The 23,155-nt window shown below is 37.7% G+C and overlaps 2 protein-coding genes across 2 annotated transcripts in view; one reads left to right on the top strand and one right to left on the bottom strand.

The window, feature by feature from the left end:
• Window positions 1-2,176, top strand: part of LOC111023791 (putative plastid-lipid-associated protein 4, chloroplastic) — a 40,880-nt gene extending 38,704 nt beyond the window's left edge. The window contains exons 5-6 of the mRNA XM_022301271.2: window positions 375-442; window positions 1,810-2,176. Coding sequence (XP_022156963.1) covers window positions 375-442; window positions 1,810-1,882 — 141 coding nt within the window. The 3' untranslated portion in view covers window positions 1,883-2,176. The remainder of the gene's footprint in view (window positions 1-374; window positions 443-1,809) is intronic.
• Window positions 2,177-13,842: 11,666 nt separating this feature from the next.
• On the bottom strand, window positions 13,843-14,516 carry LOC111023795 (uncharacterized). The gene is made up of 2 exons (XM_022301275.1): window positions 14,334-14,516; window positions 13,843-14,190 (listed from the first exon to the last, which is right to left on the bottom strand). Exons 1-2 carry the CDS (start codon window positions 14,514-14,516, stop codon window positions 13,843-13,845), a joined length of 531 nt encoding a protein of 176 aa, XP_022156967.1.
• Between the last annotated feature and the right edge of the window lie 8,639 nt (window positions 14,517-23,155).

Raw genomic sequence — 23,155 nt, 5'->3', positions numbered from 1 at the left:
ATTACTCAAAAGAAGAAATTCTAAATTAAAAACTTGTGAAGAGCTTTCTTAAATATCTTATAATTTGTCAAGAATTGGTGCCCAGAAATGCAATAGATGGAACTCAAAAACAATTTCCAGATTGTCAAACTCATATAAACTGTAAATTGGTGTGAAGACTACCTTATAAACTAAACTATCAAATCATTTGTTCAGCAACCAACCTAACACTTCGCTCAAATCACGAAGTAAGTCAAGGCACACCTCTTCTTGGTTGTGGCTGAATGAAGTCATCCCGGTTGAGTGCCACTATAGCATGCCACTAAGGTCTCTCGATGTATCTCTCACTAGTTATAATTTTATTGATGAATAAATTTTCCATGTTTGAACAACAGATACCTGTTAAAGCACCAGGAAGAGCTCGTGGTGAACTGGAAATCACATATTTGGATGAAGAGTTGCGGTAAGATATTGTGCTAAAATAGACTCTTCATATCTTTAGTATTGAGCGAGACGAATTCTATAAACTGTGCACAAAGTTGCTTATCATTTTCTCTAGTTTTCTTCTGGTTGTAGGAAGTATGCTTGATTTCTGGATAACAAACATTTAATGCTCAGACTGAAGATAGGTGGTTAGATTAGATGACATCTATATCAAGATTGAATAAGCTTTTAACAAATATATAATCAATCTTCATGTCCCAAAACCAACCATTTATTTTATTGATCTTTCTATAAAAGAATATCAGAAACTGTTAATATAGATTATAATTAGTAGTTATGTCATTGATAAACAAGAAGTTCTATGTATAATGATCATTGATATAAATGAACTTGAAATAAAAGTCAGCTGAAGGATTAAATTTACACAAATAATAGTTTAGAAGAAAGTTTGTGTCTAAAGGTAGTAGGCTTACTCTTATCAAGTTTAATCCAGTATCTCTTATTGCTTTCTGTCCTCAGTTTAAACCAAATTGTCTCTTTTGTTAAGAGTTTTTTTGAGTGACTTTCTTTGAGAATGTTGTGAGAAGGGAGAGCTTCTTAGTTGGTTTCATTTCCATTTGCTCTCCCTCAGTCTGCTAGGGATTACTTGACTCTAGGATGTAGGATAAGTTTGAGAGGGTGAAAAGTACTTTTATAGCAATAATCGAGATTGTACAAATTCTCAGAATACTCTGAAACACTCTACAAGTACCTTCTTATGTTGGTTTCATGCTCCAACATTACGTTTTCCAACACTACATTTTTGTAGCTTTTTAGTTAGATAATTGAGATGGTACAAATTCTCCGAATACTCTGAAACACTCTACAAGTACATTTTATGAGAATTATCTTATTAGTACTTTTTCTAAAATTGTTTATAGAAGTGCTTTCACATAAAAGTACATTTTCAAAAGTCATCCCAAACTCAGTTGTATAAACTAGAGAACTTTGGATGTTAGCTTTGCAATTTTGGCATGTCTATCTGGATCACTTACTATAACATGTAAAGTGTCTGTGATGCTTAAGAGATAATCTATTCAGTTTCTTCTATTTTGAAAAGACCTTAAAGTGGATAAATATTCAATCATTCTCAGTTACAAACATTACAATAAATCTTCTTGAGTAGAATATAGACACCTTGCAAATAAGGAAATAATAAAAAATTATAATCACCTACTAATTACAGCTAATATACCAAACTAAATATTAAAAAACCTAATATTTACTTAAATTACATAAATCAACACTTGTATTCTTCTATTCATCACCAAGGTTTATTAAACTTTCTTTTAGTTCAACAATTGTTGGATGGTGTTTTATTACACTGATATCTTTGAATTTTGACAGAATATCCAGAGGTGACAAAGGAAACCTGTTTATCTTGAAGATGATCGATCCTTCTTATCGAGTACCCGTGTAAGGCTAATCTCTTTACTTGTTATATATCCTCATAAAACTTGAAGAAACTACACAACCAGAGAATGATTATTTTGTAAGTTGATTCTGGGGATATCTTGATAAAAATTGAGACCATCTTCTGTGTATCTATGCCAAATTGTTCTATAGAAATCCCTCTACAATGCAATATAGAAACAAATAGTTCATAGTTCCAAATTTATGAAAGTATAGATTTTTTTTTTCTTTTTAAATTTATGAATTTATACTATAATATTGTATTTGTGGGATGGTTTGCAAGAAAGGACGGTTTAAATCATATTTTGGTCTCTAAATTTCAAGTTTATTCCAATTTAATCTCTAAGACCTAGTTTGATAAAGATTTTGTTTTTAGTTTTTTTTTTTTTTTAAATTTGTGCCGACTTCTTATCTCAATTTCTTTAGTATATTTTTCACCATTCTTATATATATATTTGAGTTTTTAGCGCAATTTAAATTTACAAAAATAAGTTGTTTTTTTTTTAAATAGACAAGAAAGCAATTATTAAAAAAACAAAAAAAATAAGTGAAAATATTATTTATAAGCTAAATTTTCAAAAAAAAAAAAACAAAAAAAATGTTATAAAATGGGATCTTTATTTTCATTTATTTTATTTATCTCTAAAATTTACATGGAAAAAACATTCTAGAATCTTTATCATTATGTTTCTATTTATTATTTTTTGTTTTGTAAATTACTTGAGAGACTTTATATAGATGCCTGTTTTGTTCATTTACTTGATGAGTAGTTATCTAAACAAGTAGAAAAATCAAATGATGCAAGTTAAACGATGGATTTCAAAATGAATTTAGATTTATGTTAAATAATTAATGACAAGTGGAATGAAAATAACCACTCTCATGACTTGGAAAATGATGAGGTATTGATTCCGTTGGATTCTTCATTTTAGTGGTGAGCAAATTGCACTGTAGTTGCAGTTGCGAAATACACAATAATAATGGAGCACAAAGTAGTCGACAATATTTATTGAACCATCCTGCAAGGAAAACAAAGAAATTTAAGTTCATGGACTTCGTGGAACTCGACTCATTGTCGTCTGAGTTCTCTCTCAAAGAAAATCTTGTCAATCTAAATTTTTATTACGCAATAAATTACTAATGTACATTTACATTATATATGTCAATGAATTTTCAATCTAAAATTTGATGGCATGTGTTAGATATACACTTGCCCAAAATGATAGAGTATTATTTCATAAATATATACCACAAATACTCCCTTACCTGTTTTGGGGCACAAATCACATATTCACTCACTTTCATGAACATGTCAATTGGACTGCCCATGATGGTTGACTTGAATTGGTTGTTCGAGTGTGGTCAGACATGTATTGGTCGACGTGGGGTGGTTGGAGCATGTATTGGTTGACCTGGGTGGTCGGGCTTGAACAATCGTACCAGATCGGTCGACCTTGAGTGGTTAGGCTTGGGATGGTCGAGCTAAGGACGATTGCACCTTGGACGATCGTCCCAAGATGGTCAACTCGAGTTGGTCGGGCTGAACTTGTAGGCCAAGGTGGTTGACCAAGGCTTGTCAGCCTTGGTGGTTGACCCAAGGTTGCTAACCCTTTCTGGTTGGTTGGCTCAGTGTGGTTGACCCGTGGTGGTCATCCTAGGTTCAATAGGCTAGTGCTAGTCGATCCTTGGTGCTTGGCCCTGGATGGTCATCACAGAGTTGTCGGGCCCGTGCTTGTCAGCTCGAGCTGGTAGGGCTCGAGGTTGTCGGCCTGGTTGGCCCAGCCTGCATTGGTTGACTCAAGGTGGTTGGGCCTATGTTGGTAGGCCTGGTTTGGTTGGCTTGTGGTTGTCGACTGGAGTTGGTCTGGCTAGTTTGTTGGCACAAAAAGCTTCTTTCGATTGCTTGTGACATGAAAAAGAAGATAATAGGGAAATAGAGAAAGGGGTGAAATTTCCAGGGACAATTTTAGCAATAAAAATTATGGCTAATTTTAAGAGGTGGTGCATCAATTACTCCAACAAAAATAACCTACCAACTAATACTTCAAAAATCAGTTTAAAATGATTTTAAATTTTTTCAAAAATTAGTTTTATCTCTGGCTAAACATGATCATTTTAAAAGAAAGTGATTTTGCAATGATAAAAAGTAATTTTGACCATGTCAAAATTACACTCAAACATGTCTTACACACTCTAAATTAGTAATGTTTCCAAAAGTTCTTATAGAAGAAATATTTTTATTTAAAAAGCATTTTTATTCAAAAGCAATCTCAAAACACGCACTTAAATAGTGATTTCTATTTCGTATGATTTGAAAATGTTTGAAAATTATTCGGCGTTTGAAACCATTTAAAAATAGATAAAACTTAGGTGTTCATGGGTAAGTAAGTAGTTATCTCCTATTTACCATCATTATAAAAATTGGTAATTAGGAGAAGATGAATGCATTAAGGAAGAGAGAAAATTGAATAAGTAGTCGTCAAATTTTGATTGGGGATAAGTATTGTTTGATAAAGAAATTGACCAACTCCACGAACCTTGGCTTGGATAGAAAATGACCTGGAAGATGAGCTGGAGATATATCGAACAGGGAACCTGCAAAATAGAAGACACTCCGATGTCTAAGTCAATAGATTGCCAAGCTAAATTCGAGAGAGAATTTAGTATTCGCGTACTTGAAAATGAGGCAAATGAGTTCTACTTATAAGCAACTTCCCTGACAATATTCTCGACAAGGCCTCGAAGACTCTTTATGGTAGCCGTGAATCACGTCGTCTTGTCGTGGAGTCTGTCGAAGAATGGAGCTGAGCCGAAGCTAAGCAGATTGATTCATCCAACATATGGGAACGTTATTCGAGGAAGTTGGGTCGGCTCGGTGCTCCAAGGCATTGGTTCGGTACTAGAAGACAACACCGATGTAGTGAATCTTAAGCCTTATCAATCAAAGTCATGTGTACCTTCTGTTCTCCTTTCAAAATGTGCCACGTGTAGGCTGAAAATCACGTCAAACATTGGCCCTCCACTGAGCTGAGGCGCCACGTCGGGTCGGCTCAGTGACATGAAAAAGTTGCATGATGAGCTGAAGCTTTTAACAAAATGGATGGAATTCGAATGGTCGAGCTGACGTATGTTGATGTCACACTTTGCTGGCTTTGGCGGGAATGCATCTGGACCGTTGAATTCAAATTTTGCAGACGGCTGAGATGATTTCATCAAAGGTGGTGAATAGTGGAGTTCATTCTTCACTTTTCAAAGCAGAATCTAAAAAATTCTCTTAAATTTCCTTTCGCTCTCGAGGTGTCCTCGGCTCGGAACGTCGCTAAGTCAGTCGCATTTCTTATCTTTTCATTTCCATGAGCGATCTACCGAGTTGAGGGGAGTAATTTTTAGACCTTGCGCAGGTCAGAAAGATGGCGCATCATGTTCGTCTAGTATAGAGCTCATTATGAACTCATCATCCACCTCTTGCCAAGGTGATCCTAGTCTGAACCCTGTGCCTGGGCTAGAACCTCCTCCCTCTATTTGTACCAAGGATGACCTCAAAGAATTTTGTGACTTATATAGGATACTTGATAGCATTAGGATGAGGCTACCTGTTGCGTCTGCACAACTGCATTGTCAACACGTGCAAGTAACACGATTCGTCGGTTGTAGTACGTAACGAGGTCGTATCCACAGAGACTTTTGGTTGTACTTTAACGATAAATGCAGATACCAACAAATTAAAATAAACAAAGATTGGGTATGGATATTGACTAGAAAAACAATAAAATAACGTTATAATAAGACGACAGATACTTGCAAGACACAACAGTTTTGAGACTGTTAACACAAGGATGTAGTAGCACAGAAAGAGGAAATGAGGGATTAAAAGATATGAAGAGAGCGAGGGAGATTCAACATACTTTAACACATTATCAACCTATACTCTAGCGCAACTAATCATTTATTAATGCCCAGTTCGACTTGGTTCCCTTCCGAGACACCCCAAACATGAGTAAGCACAACTCCCGTTTGCTAAATACCCAAGAAATAAAATCCAAACTATAGGCATGATTAGGGGACCCCATTCCTGAGCATCTCTATAGCTATCGAATAGCGCTAACCACAAGCAAAACAAGTCAACACCCACAAGCCCTTCCGAGTCAATATAGAAGCTAGCATACACGAAACAGCGGCCAACAGTAACGCGAAGGTTTCAAAAATAAATTCAAATTTGCTTAAAAATAAATGTAGCAGCTAGAGATTCGGTCTCAAATCAGTTACAGCATGCGAACCTCCCCCGAAATGGGGTTTAGCTCATAATGGGTGAAGAAAACAAAATGGAGGAAGAAAGAATATAACCCATAGCAGAAAAGTGAATAATTGACAGAAAGAAGAAGCAGATAGCTCTTTTAGGTAGGCGAACTTCCTCTTTCCGGCATCAGCTCTCCTCCCGAAAATGGGTATATTTCGTTCCCTTGTCTTTTCAGCTCTAAAAGAATGTGTGTCCGTCGGCTAGGGCAACCTTCCCTTTAAATATCGGGTCCCGTTTTTAGGGCACCCGACTGGGGATTGTATGGACATAGGGGAATCCCGTGGTTTTGAATTAACTGTACGGACACCCATGCCCTGATATCGCTATGCTCCAACTTTTATATGCTCCGTCTTGACAATGCTTTGACTTTTCCTCTCTGGTTCAGCACTTCTTTCTCTTTTTGTCTCCTCTTTAAAAACCTTTGTAAAAGAACCACAAATACAAGAGTTTATGCTGTTTTTGGCCAAAGTTCTCAAGACCAATAATATTTAGCTAAGAATTTACATTTTAACACTATTCATGCTAATTATGACCTAAACCCGACACACTTTGACATTTTAATGCACATTTTTACCCAAATAATCACCAGAATAACTCTCTTTTGGAGAGTTATTACTACCTCAGGTCAGGAAATACTTGGACAACCCTCAAACAGGGTGGGTCAGTATGTACCCTCAAATGTTCAAGCATGAAGTTCGGCTCCCCCTTAACCTATTTATCCAACGTTTCCTCTCAGCCACAAACTTGGCCCCGGCTCAGCTAGTCTCAAATGGTTGGTTACTTTGGTCCGTTTATGGTACATCTGGTGGGGATTTAGTGGGGGTGAGGAGAGCCTTTTACTAGATGTAGGTTAGTTCTTTGCCACCCACCTCATTAAACATACCGAGATTCTCCTGGTCGATACTACATATCGACCAACAATACTTTTTGCAAACTTGTCGACTCCCCCTCGGCTAATAAGCACAAGCGGGACAGGTGGTTCTTCATCTCGGGGGACTGGTTGGTCACTAAGGACAGTGAATCGTACTGCCAGGTGTCTAGCGAATTTGGGGAAGTAGGTACGTTGTTGGTAGACCGTGGTCATTAGTATAGGGTAGACAACTTTTCTTTATATCTAAGCTAACACGCAGTCATCCCTCGTCCTCCACCTTGGGTTAGCTATCAGGTTGAGGTAATTTGCGATTCCCTATTTCCTATGGGCTCGATAAAAAATGGGACGAGGGTCTCCTTGACAACGTGATCCTTCACTAGTGTGGTCTTGCCAGCCTTAGTTCGACCAAGGCTCTAGACTTGACAAAATGCTCTCGAAGTTGTACGATGCCATGAGTAAGAAGAGGCCTGCTGAAGAGACCGCTTCGAGCGGAGGAGAGAAGTGCATGAGAGCTGAGCACACTCCCGCTCCAAAAGCTCGTGCCTCAGATGGATCTTCAAGACCCATCCGAGCTTACTCGCTTGAAACACTACTGTCATTTCCCTTGAGTTCCTGAAAGAAAGGTCAATCTTCCTCTAACTCAAATAGGAAGAAATTCGATGAAGCTTCGTCTCGGTCGCCCTCAGAGACTATTAACCTGACCATCGAGGAAGAAGGTCTCTCTACAGTGGCTTGGAAGCTGGACTTTGCCTACCCCTTCAAGTTCAGCTTCACTACTAAGATGGCCCGCGACTCCGCGACGGCTGCCCTCCACAATAGCACAGCTCGGATGCTGAAGTGGAGCGAGAAATCTTTTCTTGAGAAGCCTGGGGATTATGTCCAGGTCATGATCGACCAAGCCACTGAGTTCCACTTTACTACATGTCATGTTGGGGCAATTGTCGGTAAGGAGCTGTCCGTCAGGAAGGTGAGCTTCTCATGAGAACGAAAAGCCACAAAGACCATTGAAGAATTGAAGACCTAGCTGGCGAAGGTGACAGCTGAAAAAGCAGAGTTAGAGAAAACCATTTCTTCTTTGGAGAACCACATGAGTTAGGCTTAGGTGGACATGTGTGTAGTTGACGGTCGGGTGAACGAGGCTGAAGAGCACACCAACAAAGTCGAGGATAGGTTGGAAGCCGAGCAGTTGGCTCAGGTGAAGAAATGGACCTCATTCGATGAGTTGGAGAAAGTGATCAGAGACTTGCCGGAATTTGCCGATCCAATAAGAAATCTTAATAACCATGACTTTGACATAGCCACAGACGAGGTCAGGAAGATCGCGCTTGACTTGGACTTGACCTCTGTCTGCAAGGCTTATAAAGCTGAGCTGGACGAAGAAGAGGAGGATGATGTCCGAGCTGAGGATCCGGCTGTAGATGGAAACCAAGAAGGTGACCAGTGAGATAACCTTTAACTTCGTTGCTCGGCTATTTCTCTTTTCGTTGATGCTTCTCTATGTTACTTTTTTTTTAGAATCATGTAATGGGCCTGAGTCATTGTGCTTCGACCCACCTTATAACTGGATAAGGTCTTTACACCTTGGCCATTTCTTCGGAGTTAATGAGAATTTTTATTTTCGCCACTTTATATTCATGTCCTCTTGGAGTGTGCCGCTGACTTGACCTCAGATATTTTTAATGTGTGTTAAGATGTTCTTTTAACGCTGTTAATGAGGGGGGGGGGGTTGATCCGAGCTAGGCTGTGCGTCAGTTCGCATGCTCAGCTCTGATATCGTTCCTCGGCCCAAGTTAAGTGTAGCTCAGCAATTTGAGGTAGACTTGAATATCAAGGGATAGACATTTATTAATGTTGTACACAACCTAATCACAGTTAGATTGTTTTACATTCATTGATAATAAATGCGTAGATGGTCAGCGTTCCAAGGGTGAGGTAGTTTGTTGCCATTCAGGTCGGCAAGGATGTGAGTTCTGATTCGAACTACTTCACGGATCTTATATGGTCCTTTCCAGTTCGGATCTAGCATTCCTACGTGATTCAAGACCTTTTTTACTACAAGGTCGCTCGCCTTGAGCACTCGAGGCTTCACTCTGGCATTGTAATACTGAGGCATGTGATTCTAATACTCGGCTCAGCGATGCTACGGCTGAGCTCTTTTTTCTTCAAGCAAGTCCAGGTTGAGCAAGAGTACTTCATCATTTACTCGCTAACCGTGGGTGGTGGTTCGGTATGACCACAGCACCTCTGGCAAGTCCTCGGCCCAACAGTATTTTTAATGCCTCGAGCTTACTTTTTAAACCTCGCTTAATGATTTTGTTTATGACATTAACCTACCCATTCGCCTGTGGATGGGCTGGGGACGAGCTGAAGTGTTTGATGCTGAGGTCGTCACAAAAATTGTTCAAACGGGCTTTATCGAACCGCTTCCCGTTGTCGATTATCAAGGCATAAGGGATGCTGAGCATTTCCTTAATAGGGAGGGGCGTCTCTTGCCATGCCATTGAGCGATTGCCAACTGCCCTTGATTCAGCCAAGCATGCCTACCACCCATCATTGCCCTTTCTCTCGTTTCCTTTGTGAATTAAAGACCCTAATCTTCATCAACATGTCATTAATTAAAACGAAATCAAATTTTCAAATATTAAAAATTATAAGATAAAAAAATGCGAAATAAAACTAAATCAGAGGGAGCCATAAAACAATAGATGAAATTAATCCTGGCTCCTCCAAATTCTCTGTGCTTTACTTAGTGGTTAGTTGGTGTGCTCCAGCATTCCTCTCTAGACCTTCTCCCCAATAATGTTCTAATCTCGTCCATTAATAGTAAACTCTCTTTCAGACTTCAGCTCTTTAACTTTAACAACTTTGTAAGGATAGACATGCATAACATGGGCCATATCACTTAGATTTCAACTTTTCAGGGGACAATTTGAGTCAAGAATTATATAATAGAACTTGATGTCCTCTTTCAAAGGTTCTTGGTTGAATGTGAGAGTCATGCCACCTCTTCATTTTTTTTTTATAGATCTTGGTATTTTCATAAGCTTCCCTCTTGAATTCTTCCAGCTCCAGCAACTGCATCTTTCGAATTTCACCTACTGTAGCATAGTCAAAGTTCAACTTTTTCACAACCCAAAAGACCTTGTGTTCAAGCTCTAATGGCAGATGAAAGGAATTTTTGAATACCAATTTATATGGAGACATGCCTAATGGCGTTTTGAAAGCTGTCATGTAGGTCATCACTACTTCATCTAGTTTTAGCACCCAATCCTTCCTACTCATGTTTACTACCTTCTCCAGGATGCTTTTGATTTCGCGATTGAAGACTTTAGCTTACCCATTAGATTGTGGGTGATATTCTGTAGCAATCCTTTATTTAACATTATACTTGGCTAACAACCTAGCCACTGCTCAATTCACAAAATCGGACCCTTCGTCACTAATTATTGCCCTTGGTGTACCAAATTAAGTGAAAATATTCTTGAGAAGAAATTTGGTCAGCACCTTGGCATCACTTGTTGGGCAAGATATGACCTCTACCTATTTGGACACATAGTTCACTACTTTATTTCCGACATTAAAAAATGAAATTAATTAAAACAAAATCAAATTTTCAAAAATGAAAATTACATGATAAAAAAAATGTGAAACAAAACTAAATCAGAGGGAGCCATAAAAAAAATAGATGAAATTAATCGTGGCTCCTTTATTTCTGAATTCTCTGTGCTTTAGGCAGTGGTTAGTTGTTGTGCTCCAGCATTTCTCTCTAGACATTCTCCCCAATAGTGCTTTAATCAATGTCCATTAATAGTAAACTCTCTTTCAGACTTTAGCTCTTATTATATAATAGAACTTGTTGTACTCTTTCAAAGGTTCTTGGTAATGTGAGAGTCATGCCACCTTTTCGGTTTTTCTTTATAGATCTTGGCATTTTCATAAACGTCCCTCTTGAATTCCTCCAGCTCCAACAACTGCATCTTTCAAATTTCACTCGCTGCAACATAGTCAAAGTTCAATTTTTCACAGTAAAAAGGGCCTCTATTCAAGCTCTAATGGTAGATGAAAGGACTTTCCAAATACCAATTTATATGGAGACGTGTCCAATGGCATTTTGAAAGCTGTCCTGTAGGTCAACACTGCTTAATCGAGTTTCAGCACCCAATCCTTCCTGCTCGTGTTTACCACCTTCTCTACAATGCTCTTGATTTCGCGATGGAGACTTTAGCTTGCCCATTAGATTGTGGGTGATATGTTGTAGCAATCCTTCTTCACTAATTATTGCCCTTGGTGTACCGAATCGAGTGAAAATATTCTTTATAAGAAATTTGGTCACCACCTTGGTGTCACTGGTTAGGCAAGATATGACTTCTACCCATTTGGACACATACTCCACTGCTACATGGATAAACAGATGGCCATTGGAGGGAAGAAAAAGACCTATAAAGTCCATCCCCTAGACATCAAATAACTAAATTTCCAAAATGTAAGTCAAATGCATTTCAGACCACTTAGATATGTTTCCAACTCTCTAGCATTCATTACAACGTTTGACTAATTTGTGAGCATCCTTGAATATGGAAGGCCAGAAGTAACCACTTTGCAACAACTTAGCTGCAGCTCGTTGACCTCCAAAGTGTCTACCATACGGTGCAACATGACAGTTTGCTAGCACCTGGGATGCTTTAGCATCGGATATACATTTCTTCAGTATTTGATCATGCCCTAGCCCATAAAGGAAGAGGTTATCTCAGTAATAAAACTTGCATTCATGCAAGAATCGCTTCAGTTGTTGCTTTGTCATTCCTTCTAGGCGTATGCCACAAGCTAAGAAGTTTGCAATATCTGCAAACTAAGGTTCTTCATCTTTCTGCTTTTTGTGTGAAACAGCCCACAGATATTCATCAGGAAAATTGTCTTTAATTGCTACAGCATCTGCAATTCTGGAAAGATGGTCAGCTACCAAATGCTACGAAGCTTTCTTACTCTGATCTCTACATCAAATTCCGGTAACAACAGAATCCATCTGATCAATCTTGGTTTGGCATCTTTCTTTGTTAACAAATAATTTAGCACAGCATGGCCCGTATGGATGATCACTTTAGCCCCCATCAAATAGGCACGGAATTTCTCAAATGCTAACACCACAACCAGCGACTCATTCTCTGTGGTTGTATAATTTATATGAACTCCAATCAACGTATAGCTGGCATAATATATAGGCTGTATAATTTTATCCCTCTTCTGTGCCAAAACTGCCGCAACGACAAATTCATTCGCATCGCACATGAGCTCAAATGCTGGGTCCAGTTCGGAGCTTGAATGATACGCGCATGGGTGAGTGCATGCTTTAGCGTGGTAAAGGCCTGCAAACATTGATGAGAGAAATTAAACACATGGTCATTTTATAGTAAAGAACATAAAGGTTTAGCGAGTTTAGAAAAGTTCTTTATAAACTGCTTGTAGAACCCCGCGTGACCTAAGAAACTTCTCACACCCTTGAGGGTTGTGGGAGGTGGCAGTTGTTCAATATCTTATACTTTTGCCTTGTTTATTTCCAAGTCTTTCCTTAGACGCGATGCCTTAGCACAATACCCTCTTGGACAATAAAGTGACATTTTTCCCAATTGAGGACCAGATTAGTTTCTTCACATCTCTGCAGCACATGTTAAATATTTGACAAACATTAAGCGAAATTCGCCCCAAACACCGAGAAGTCGTCCATAAAGACTTCTACCACTGACTCAACTTAATCGGAAAAAATGACCATCATACAACGTTGGAACGTTGCTGGAGCATTGCACAGACCGAAGGGCATCCTTCTGAAAGCGAAAGTTCCATACGGGCAAGTGAAAGTAGTCTTATGCTGATTTTGAGGTGCAATAGTGATCTGGTTATAAATGATGTATCCATCTAGGAAACAGTAATACTCATGACCAGCCAATCGATCCAACATCTAGTCAATGAAGGGTAAGGGAAAATGATCTCTCTTGATGGATTTGTTGAGTTTTCTGTGGTCCATACATATTCTACATCCAGTAACAGTCCTTGTGGGAATGAGTTTATTCTTATCATTCTCCACCACTGTCATACCTTCCTTTGTTGGAACGCATTGTACATGACTAATCCACTCACTATCAGCGATTGGATAGATTATCCCAGCATCTAGCCATTTAATTATTTCCTTTTTTCACCACTTCCTTCATTGCTGGGTTCAACCTTTTTTGCGGCTCCACTGAGTTCTTACTGTCTTCTTTTAGAACAATTTTGTGCATGCAAAAACTGGGGCTTATCCCCTTGACATCAGCTATCGTCCAGCTTATTGCCCTTCGCTGTTCCCTTAACACAGCCAGCAGATCCTTCTCCTTTTCTTCAAACAAGTTTGCCGCAATGATAATGAGAGCTTTTTTGAAGTACCTAGATAAGCGTACTTCAAGTTATGGGGCAAAACTTTAAGCTCTAACTCGGCAGGCTCTTCCACTGATGGTTTCAGCTGCCTTCGGCCAATGTCCTCTATATTTAGGCTTTCACATAATGTAGACCATGACTGAGTTATATCTTTTTCATTGTCTAAATAAATGACTTCTTTGCTATCTTCGTCTGCTTGCTCCAGCATAATGTCTGGATGTTGTAGCATGACTTCAAAGCTTAGCATTGCAATCAACGCTTCATCCAGTACTCTTAAGACCGAGCACTCTACAACATCCGTAGGGTATTTCATTGAATCATACACAAAAAATTTTATTTCCTGATCTTGCACCCTCATGGTGGCCTCTTCTTTGTGCACATCCACTAATACTTTTCAAGTGGCTAAAAATGGTCGTCCTAAGATGATTGACACATCTCTATCTGCATCAAAATCAAGTACAATAAAATCAGAAGGGAATATAAACTTATCTACTTGTACTAATACATCCTCGATTTTTCCTTCCAGATGCGCAATGGAGCGATCAGAGAACTGTAGAGTGACAGTCTTAGGTCTCACTTCTCCCATGCCCAACCTTTTGTACACTGACAAAGGCATTAAGTTGATGCTTACTCCCAGGTCACATAGAGCTTGACCAATCTTCTGGCCTCCAATAGATATACGGGTATTGTGAAGCTTCTTGGATCCTTCATTTTCTCGGGTATCTTGCTGGTCAAGATCGTACTGCATTCCTTGGTTAAGCATACCGTTTCGAATTCACCCAGCCTACACTTCTTTGTAAGAATATCCTTTAGGAACCGCACATATGTAGGTATTTGCTCTAAAGTTTCAACTCGTGGAATATTGATATGTAGTTGCTTAAGCACCTCAAGGAATCTCTTGGACTCCCCATCTTGATTTTTCTTCTGCAGTCTTTTTGGATAAGGCGGCACAGGTACATATTCTGCTGGAGTAGCTACTTGGTCCGGTTGCTTCAACTTTCCATTTGCCTTAGACACGGATGCCCTAGCATTGTCTGTTCTGGGCATCTCACCCTTTTCTTTTTCCATATTTAACTCTTGACCTTCTGATTTGGTCTGTGTTCCACTGTTCTTTTTCTCTCTTGTTTGCTTACTACACTTTGGAGTTACACTTTCTAGTTCGTCTTTCTGTGTAGCTTCACCTTATTCTTTAGAGATCTCAGTCGCTGCTGTTCCTTCCTTGTCACCTTCTTGTCGATGATGAGCTGGAGGTAGGGCTGTGTCACTCGGGAGCACTCCTTTTAGTCTATTCTTTAGTTTTGTCGCTAGTTAACCAATTTGAACATCCATTTTCCTCAATGACGTCACCTAACTCTACAACAATGTAGCTTGACTTTGAACATTTGCATCATTTTAGTTATATATGCCTTAAACATCTACTCGAGGGTCATGGCTTCTGGTTGCTTTGGAACTGCCTGTTGGTTCTACCCTGAGACTCCAGGTGGGTACTGTACTTTCTGATGATCTGCTAGTTCCAGTATTCTGCACTGACGGGTTGTCGCCCCAACTGAAATTTGGATGGTTCCTTCAACTTGGGTTATAAGTACTTCCATATACATTATTTCTGTTTTGCTGTGGATTCCCCAAATAAAACATTGATGCGGGGTTGCCTAGACAATTCTCAAATTGGTGCTCTCATTCACAATATGGGCATGACATACTCTACACATTATTCAATTTTGCCTTGGAAGCTCCAGCATCCCCTGAAGTTATATTCTTCATTAATATGTCTGCTAACCTTGAGATTTTTGAATTCAAATCTGCCACTTCATTGTCTTCTATTAATCCTTTAGATGTCATCGATGAAGCCCATGAACTTTGACTACTGGTGCTTATTGCACGAAATTCTCTCTAACATATCGAAGGGTTCAACATAAGGCTTTGACAGTAATGATCCGTTTGCTGAGGCATCTATTACTAACTGTGTAGCCTCATTCAAACCGTTATAATATGTTTCAATCGTTGAATGCAACGTGGTATACCGTGATATGGACATTTCTGGAGCAATCATTTGAATATTTCCCAAGACTCACTCAAAGATTGTCCTAGGTGTTGTTGAAAGTTGTTTATCTTTCTCCTAAGCTCTGCATTTTTCGATGGTGGGAAGTATTTCATCAGGAACTTTTCAGCTAAGTTATTCCATGAAGTTATTGATTCGGCAGGTAAGGAATCTAACCATTCTCTAGCAATGTCCCTCAGAGAATAAGGGAATAACTTCAGGTGCATAGCCTCCTTGCTTACTCCTGCTACTTTAAATGAGTCTGACACTCGCATGAAATATATTAGGTGTCTATGGGGATCTTCTGATGCAAGCCCATGGAATGGTCCTACGGTCTGGATCATCTGAAACATTGCAGGCTTCAGCTCGAATCTACCGACTTCAATGATGGGGTCTGCCATCATTGGGTTGAGGTCATAGAATGCTGGGGCCGCATAAACTCAAATTTCATGCTCGATATCATCTGCGAGCAGAACATCGTTCAGAGGAGGTACTGGCATAGTTTGGCCAACTTCAACCCCTGATGTTCTCTCTACTTCAATTCATGTGGATTTGGTGCGTTCGGATTCATTCCAACCCCTTTTCTACGATGTACTCTCTATTCAACCCTTATTTTTCTAAAAGTGTGCTCAATTTTAGGGTCAAACTCAAATTCAAATATAGGGAAATCGTTCATTCACTACACAAATCAACCGAAAGAGAGGTGAGAGAGCTCGTTAGGCACCGTATTCCAAAATGCTAAAATCAAAATATGAAAACACAATCCCCGACAACTACGTCAAAAACTTGTTTGCTTCCTCACAAATAGGTGAAAATTAATGCAAGTATACACTAAATAATCAATTGTAGTATATAAACAAGGTCGTTTCCACAGGGATTGCAACTATACTTTGAACCAACGAATCAGAATACCAAAAGCTAAAATAAAAATAGTTTGACTGGAATATTGTAGGAATAATGAAAATAAATTTATAAAACATTAAATGAACAGCTGCAAAAATATTTCGATACAAGGCTGAGCATCCAACTCAGACAACAAACAGATTGTGAAGAAGAAACGATTGCAAAGTAAATCGAAGGGGATTCGCTCATATGCTTTCACCCATTACTAACTATGCTATAGCAGACCCAGAATACTGAATTTCCAAATAGACGTGGTTCTCTCCTGAGATATCCAAACATGCTTAAATCAAACTCCCATTGTAATAAAAGCAAGCAATAAAACAGTTTATAGGCACAATAGGGTAAGCCTCATCCCTGAGTACTCACCATCCTACTACAAAGAGAAAGATTTAAAGCTAATAGAAGCAATCACGCAACATAAGGACTTTCTCGAGCCTCAAGTAAGCTAACGCACCAATAAAGTTGGCCAAACAAAATTAGTGAGATGAAAGAATAAAAATACTTCTATTAAAACAGTATTTAAGCTTACTCAAGCACAGTTAATAAAATGGCTACAACAGGCTGATCCCCCATGAAGGTGGGTTTTAGTTCATCACGCAAGAAAAGAAAAGAGTGGGTAGAAGAGAAATGGGCTCCATCAGTAAAGTAGACAACAGGGAAATGAAAACTTCCTCAGCAGCAGAATGATGACACCAAGGAAAACCAGCCACGCTTTCAGCTCCTTCTTCGATGAAAGATGGTGACAAGATGGAGGAATGTTCTCTGCAATCAATGCTCTAATTTTGATTCTCTATTTTGTCTTCTCTTTTGCAGCTAGGGTATCATTTCCTTATATTGAAATGATGTGAATGTTAGAGTGGAAGCAGTAGAACGTGTTCTTCAATTTCTTTTGAAATTTAAAACACAGAACAATATAAAACAAGGAAGAATTTCAGATTTTACATTTGAAGACTTTTCTTCGTGTAAACCCAATGAGACAACACCACTTGATATTCCTTGTAAGTCTCTTGATCGAGAATCTAGTTTGTGGGATCCAATTGCAAGGCATTGAGAGAGTAAGAGAGTTGAGTGATTTTTAGCATCCCTTTAGAGTTTAGCTTACTGTTATATTTATAGAGGGAAAATTCTAAAACCATCAGTGTCGCAACGTCATCGCGACGTAGAGTGGGCGACGTCATCCCTTGAAGGGTCTCTTTCGAGATAAGGGTTTGGAGTCGCCACCAATCATCTACGAGGTGTAATTGGTCACCTATTTAAAAAAAACAAGGTCTACGAAAAACAGATTGTTGACTGAGTTGACTGAGCCTAGGGAAGGTGTTAGCACCCTACAACACCTGTTTGAAAACAGTACCATATTTTGTCATAAATTATCCTATTATATTATTTGGTCCAAGAGAAAATATTTTTGTGTTTTTTTACTTAAATGTCCGACGTTATATTAATTCACACTTTGTTATAAGATATGAATTAATAGGTATGAGTGGCACGAATGTCATTAGAAAAATTTTATCACCTTGAGAATATTGGAAGGTTCCAACCCCCGTCATTAGAGTACTATAGAGGGCAATGGTAACCAAGGGGAAGGTAAAAAAGGAATAGAGAAAAAAAGGGAGAAATATGAGGGAGTGAAGCTACCTGTAAACTTTAACGAAGAAAAATCAAAGGAATGACTGCTTCTTAATCTGTTTGTTAAAAAATATCTAAATAAAAACCTTAACTCAAAAAGAAATAAAAACAAATTCTTTTTGAAAAAAAAAATCTATTTTTAAAATTACTTTCATTAAAACTTTACCTTAAAACTAATAATAAAGTAAATTATGTTACTTTTAACCAAAGTAATTAAAATTAAACTTAATAAAATAAATAATAATGATAATAATAAATAAATAAATAAATTTAACAAAAGAGAGTCGGACAAAATACGATGTCTACAGTTTGCTGCCCTTTTTGTATCCTTGCAGAACTAAAAGGGTAGACAAAGACAAAAAGACAAAGTATTGGGAAGGCGAAAATTTATTTACATAAGGGTAGAATGACGAACCTTGCTTGACAGGCGCTTCGACCACGATCTTTGATCGGGTTCGATTTAACCAACAGGAACAAAAAAAGTAATGGACCTGACTTGACCCAGACTTCGACCACGATCCTTGATCGGGTTCGATTTAACCAACGACAAATTAAAAGGCGACAAGACTGATAAGACTTGATTAAAGGCTAAAAAGATTAGTTTTACATGCTTAGTTGGGAGTTAATTATAATGGAAAATGTATGTTAATGCACATAATTCATGGAAAATGTGCATATTTCGTTATTAAGGACTTAGGCAAGTAGTTAGAAGCAAATAGAGGCTAATTGATGAAATTTTGTTTATTTTGTAAGGAAAATTGAAAATTGATGACTGCAATGCGTCAGACACATCGCACGCCAAGTATTTCTAGATTATTAGAAGGATGCACCAGCCAATTGATTTGGACATTCGAGCTTCACAATGCTTCAGCCACATTAATTTGATGCCTAGATTGTCAAAACGGGAATAACAACTTTTGACCAAGTAATTGGTCCAAGATTTGTTATTAGTTCCTAAAATCTCTACAACCTCATTTGGTTCCAACCTCCCATGCATTTCTGAACATCTTGTTATCTCCATGGTCTATAAAAGGAGCTTCCAAGCATCACTTCAAGACATCTCATTTCCATGCTTTTGCTTTTTCTTTCTAAATTCTTGTCAACTTTAGTTTTTAAGTTTTAATTCTAGCTTTAAGTTTTGTTCTTCCTTTATTGTTTTTACAATTATTCTTTGTTTATTTTATTTCAATTCTATTTGTTCTAAGTTTGTACTTTCCTTTCCATTTCAATGAAAATGCATCACTCTGTTACCTTCTCTTGTTTTGTTATTTATTTTACTTCCATGAGTAGCTAAATTATTTCTTCAAGCCTCCTACGAATGCTTTAGTTCCTATCACTATAAATTACATCTATCAGTGAGCACGGCGTATTACGCTCCTTTTGCTTATCTTGATTGATACAATTTATCCAGTTGATTTTCTTGTTGGCCACTTGTTTAATTCACATTAGTTTGAATTTAATTATGAGAAGGTTAGAGTCAAACAGATCTCGTCAAGGTAAAACGGGAAGTTACTTAGAAATAATAACTAAAACAAGATCCTAGACATAGGTTCTCTTACCCGTTAAACGTAAGTTGACATTTAATTTCTTTAGGATTCTAGAGTTGCATAGTTAAACACTAGCCTAAACTTCTAAACAAACCAAAAGCAATACGAAATAGAAGTTGAACTAGTTTGCATAAATTGAGTTTAATTACGTGCACATCTGATTTGTGTAATTCATCTTTTAGAACTAAACAGAAGTAGGAGGTTAGCCTTTTAAATTCTATTATTCTCGTGTGTTTGTCGTGTTCAACCAATCTCACCAATTTTTATCACAAACCTGGTTGTTTATTCTAACAGTTTTCAAATTTGATTTCAAAAGAAAAACTAGTCTCTGTGGAGACGAACTTGGAATATTTCAAGATTATTACTTGTGACAGTGTGCACTTGCACTTATCCTCTAGCTATTAAGTAGAGGCGCAACAAATTTTTGGCGCCGTTTCCAGGGACTTTGTTTTCATTTTAATTTATTCTTTGTGAATTGTTTTTGTGTGCAATAACTCCACGGTTTCTGTTCTGAAAATATCCCCCTATGTAACCTCAAAAGTGAGCATTAGTGCACTTGCAACCATACGATCCCAAGATCGAGAAAAAACACTTGCAAGAGGTTAAAGAGTGACCAGAGACTTAAAAAAAAACTGAAAAAGAGAAGGAAATGAAAAGTAGGAGAGGTTACTTGTATTGAGCCAATAGCTAGCAGGAGTGATTGAAATGGATCCTCAATTTTTTCTACCAATGTGAAGTAGCTCGTTCATAGCTCCTGTTAATCAATTTTTTTGTTCATATTGTGGTGATCATTGCCATTCATTTGAATATTGTCCATCTTATCCTACATCTCTTTATTATCCATATCGACCAAGGATTCAACCAGAGTTCACTCCTTATTCAAATTCCTACCACCAAGATTGGAGGGATCATTCGAATTTCTTGTTGGGAGAGCAACAACTTGAAAGTAGCTATCCATATGAGCATGCATTCCCACAAGAATTTCTAATACAACCTCAGCAGGAGTACGATCAACCGTGAGATCTAAAGCAAATACAATCATGGGTAATGTCTTGCCTTGAAGAGATGATGATAGATTTTATGGTGAGAAATGATGCAACAGTACGCAACAACATGATAGATTTTATGGCGCGAAATGATGCAACAGTATGCAACCTGCAGATCCGAATAGATAAATTGGCTGCTGAACTGAGGAATAATCCACGAGCAGCTTGTCCTAATGACGTTGAGACCGCAAAGCAAGAAGGGGAACAACAAAGTGAGGCAATGACCTTATGGAGCAAGCTCGAACATGACGAAGCAGAGCTTCTAGTGGACAATGATGACCCACCATCCCCTAATGTGATGAATCAGGTAGGAAATTATAAAGAAGTTGAACAAGAGCAACCAGTAGAGGTAATTAAGCATAAGGTTGCAAAGGACCTAAACTCATCACCTCTCAATATTGGACCACTTTTTCCTTTCCCCCGACATTCTTGGGATATAAATCAAGATATAAAGAAAGGAGAGCTGACCACACATTTCAAGGATAAAATGGAGGAAGAAATAGGAGAAGATGAGGTAGGTTCAGATGAAGAATTTTATGCAGAAGCAACAACCAAAATTCTAATTTTAAAAAAAAAATTCATACAAGTAAGTCACCTCCCTCTCGAGCTGGACCTTCAAGCATATTGTGCTTTGAAGAAGAGAAACTGCGACATGGCAGTAGAAGAACAGAGGTCGAATGAGCTTGATTGGAGGGGCAGTCTTTTGTGAATTATTTTATTTTTAGTTTTGAAGTTTATTTTAATTCAAAAAAATAACTCATTAATTTTTATTTGTTTTTCATGTGCAGAGCAAGAACCTTGACATGGTTAATTAACTTAAAAGGAGGAAGTATTTTTTCTTTTCTAAAATAAAATGTTTTCTAAAAAAATTTGTAAAATAATTCTGTCATTTGAAAACAAAAATTATTAGAAACTTCTTAATAATAAAAAAAAATTGGGTTTTGTCTCTCATGAAGTTAATTGGGCTTGCAATTTCTAAACATCTTGTAAATAAAGAAAATTTGGGTTTCGTTTTTGTTTTGTTAATTGGACTTGTATTTCCTAAAAAAAATTTTGTTAAACAAAACCACAATTAAGGCCCAAGTTATTTTAACCCAATATATTTCTTTTTATTATTCATGCATTATTTTGTTAAAAAAAAAGAAGAAAAAAAAACATAACAGTTTTCGAAAAAAAAAGTAGAGAGTTTTTTTTTTTGGGCTTTTCATTTTTGAAAACAAATAAATTGGACCAAAGGCTTTTTTTTTACCTAGGGTTTGTTTTGTTTAAATAAAGAATTTAATAATAATAAAAAAACAAAAAAAAAGTCACATTTTTTTCATTTTTCTTCTTCTTTGGACGTAGACCCCTCCCCCCTTTCATTCTTTCTTCCATATTTTCACCATGGGAATCTCACCATCTCACCCCGAAGTTCAGATGCTTCATCATCATCTTATCACGTGGGTTGCCGGTGTTCCCAATTCGTCCAATGAAGAAAATCCATGGTGGTCTGCCATAATCCCGAGGGCTGCGCTCATCAGCACCGCCACACTCACTGTCCACTGCCGCACACCACGGTCGACGGCTGCTCATTACATGCCCATGGGTGGGTTTGATTTCGCCCAATCCCGAACCATTTGAAGATGACAAAGAACCAAGGAGTTTCTGATCCCCTTACTCTTTTTCTCTTGTTTTTTTTTAGTTTTGATTATTGTTATTTTTTGTTACTAGGTAGTTTATTACTTATGCATGATTAGGGATAGGTTGTAGTTGGTTTGGATTTTGTTTATCTGGAAGCATGCTACAAACAGTTGAGAATTGTGTTTTTGTGTTGGCCTAGAGTTCTATTCTCATGCATATCAAGACTACTATTGCCCCACTTTATTTTTTGTGAATCTTCAAGTAAATGCACCATTTGTCTTATCAATTTTACACATGAAAAGTCTTGGATTTGCCATCTTTGAGTAGGTTCTTGTTCTTTTCTCATGTCGATGATGATATTTAGGAATATGTATGAGCTTTGTTTTCTACTATTTAGATCAAGCTATGACTCATTTGCCACGTTGTTTTAAGATAAAATCATTTTCTACTTCTCTAGTTTTAACTTTTAAACTTTTTACATCTTTTAAGAGGATCCTTGTCCTTTAGTGGTAAAAATTTTTTACGCACCTTCAAATTTTTCACACTTAAAATCAGTGAGGACACGGTCTCCTTCAAGTTTTGGAGAGTCGCTTCCCTCAAGTTTGGGGGAGTAGCGTAAGCAAGCCTGATAGATTGTAGTGAGCAAAAATAAAATAAGAAAGGTAAGAAAAAATGTGGAAAAACGAAGAAAAAAGATGGCAAAAGAAAAAAGGAAGAAGTGATAGAAAATTTTGCAAAGAAAAGGAAAATGAAAATAAGAGAGGAAAGACAAAAGCGTGAAAGAAGAAACTTTGAGGCAAAAAAAAAAAATGAGATAATAAAAGTAAGGAAGCTTGCCTTAACTCAATTCCCACTCTGTTTGCGAAAAGAGTCTCACTTAGGGATACTCGTAATTTTATGGTAGCAACTTTGATCTAGCTTCACTTT

This window comes from Momordica charantia, assembly GCF_013281855.1.
Source record: "Momordica charantia cultivar OHB3-1 chromosome 4 unlocalized genomic scaffold, Mcharantia_2.0 BLBB01000004.1, whole genome shotgun sequence".
Classification (NCBI taxonomy): domain Eukaryota; kingdom Viridiplantae; phylum Streptophyta; class Magnoliopsida; order Cucurbitales; family Cucurbitaceae; genus Momordica; species Momordica charantia.
Note: the sequence above shows the minus strand (reverse complement) of the source record. Positions and strands in the feature narration are given on the sequence as shown.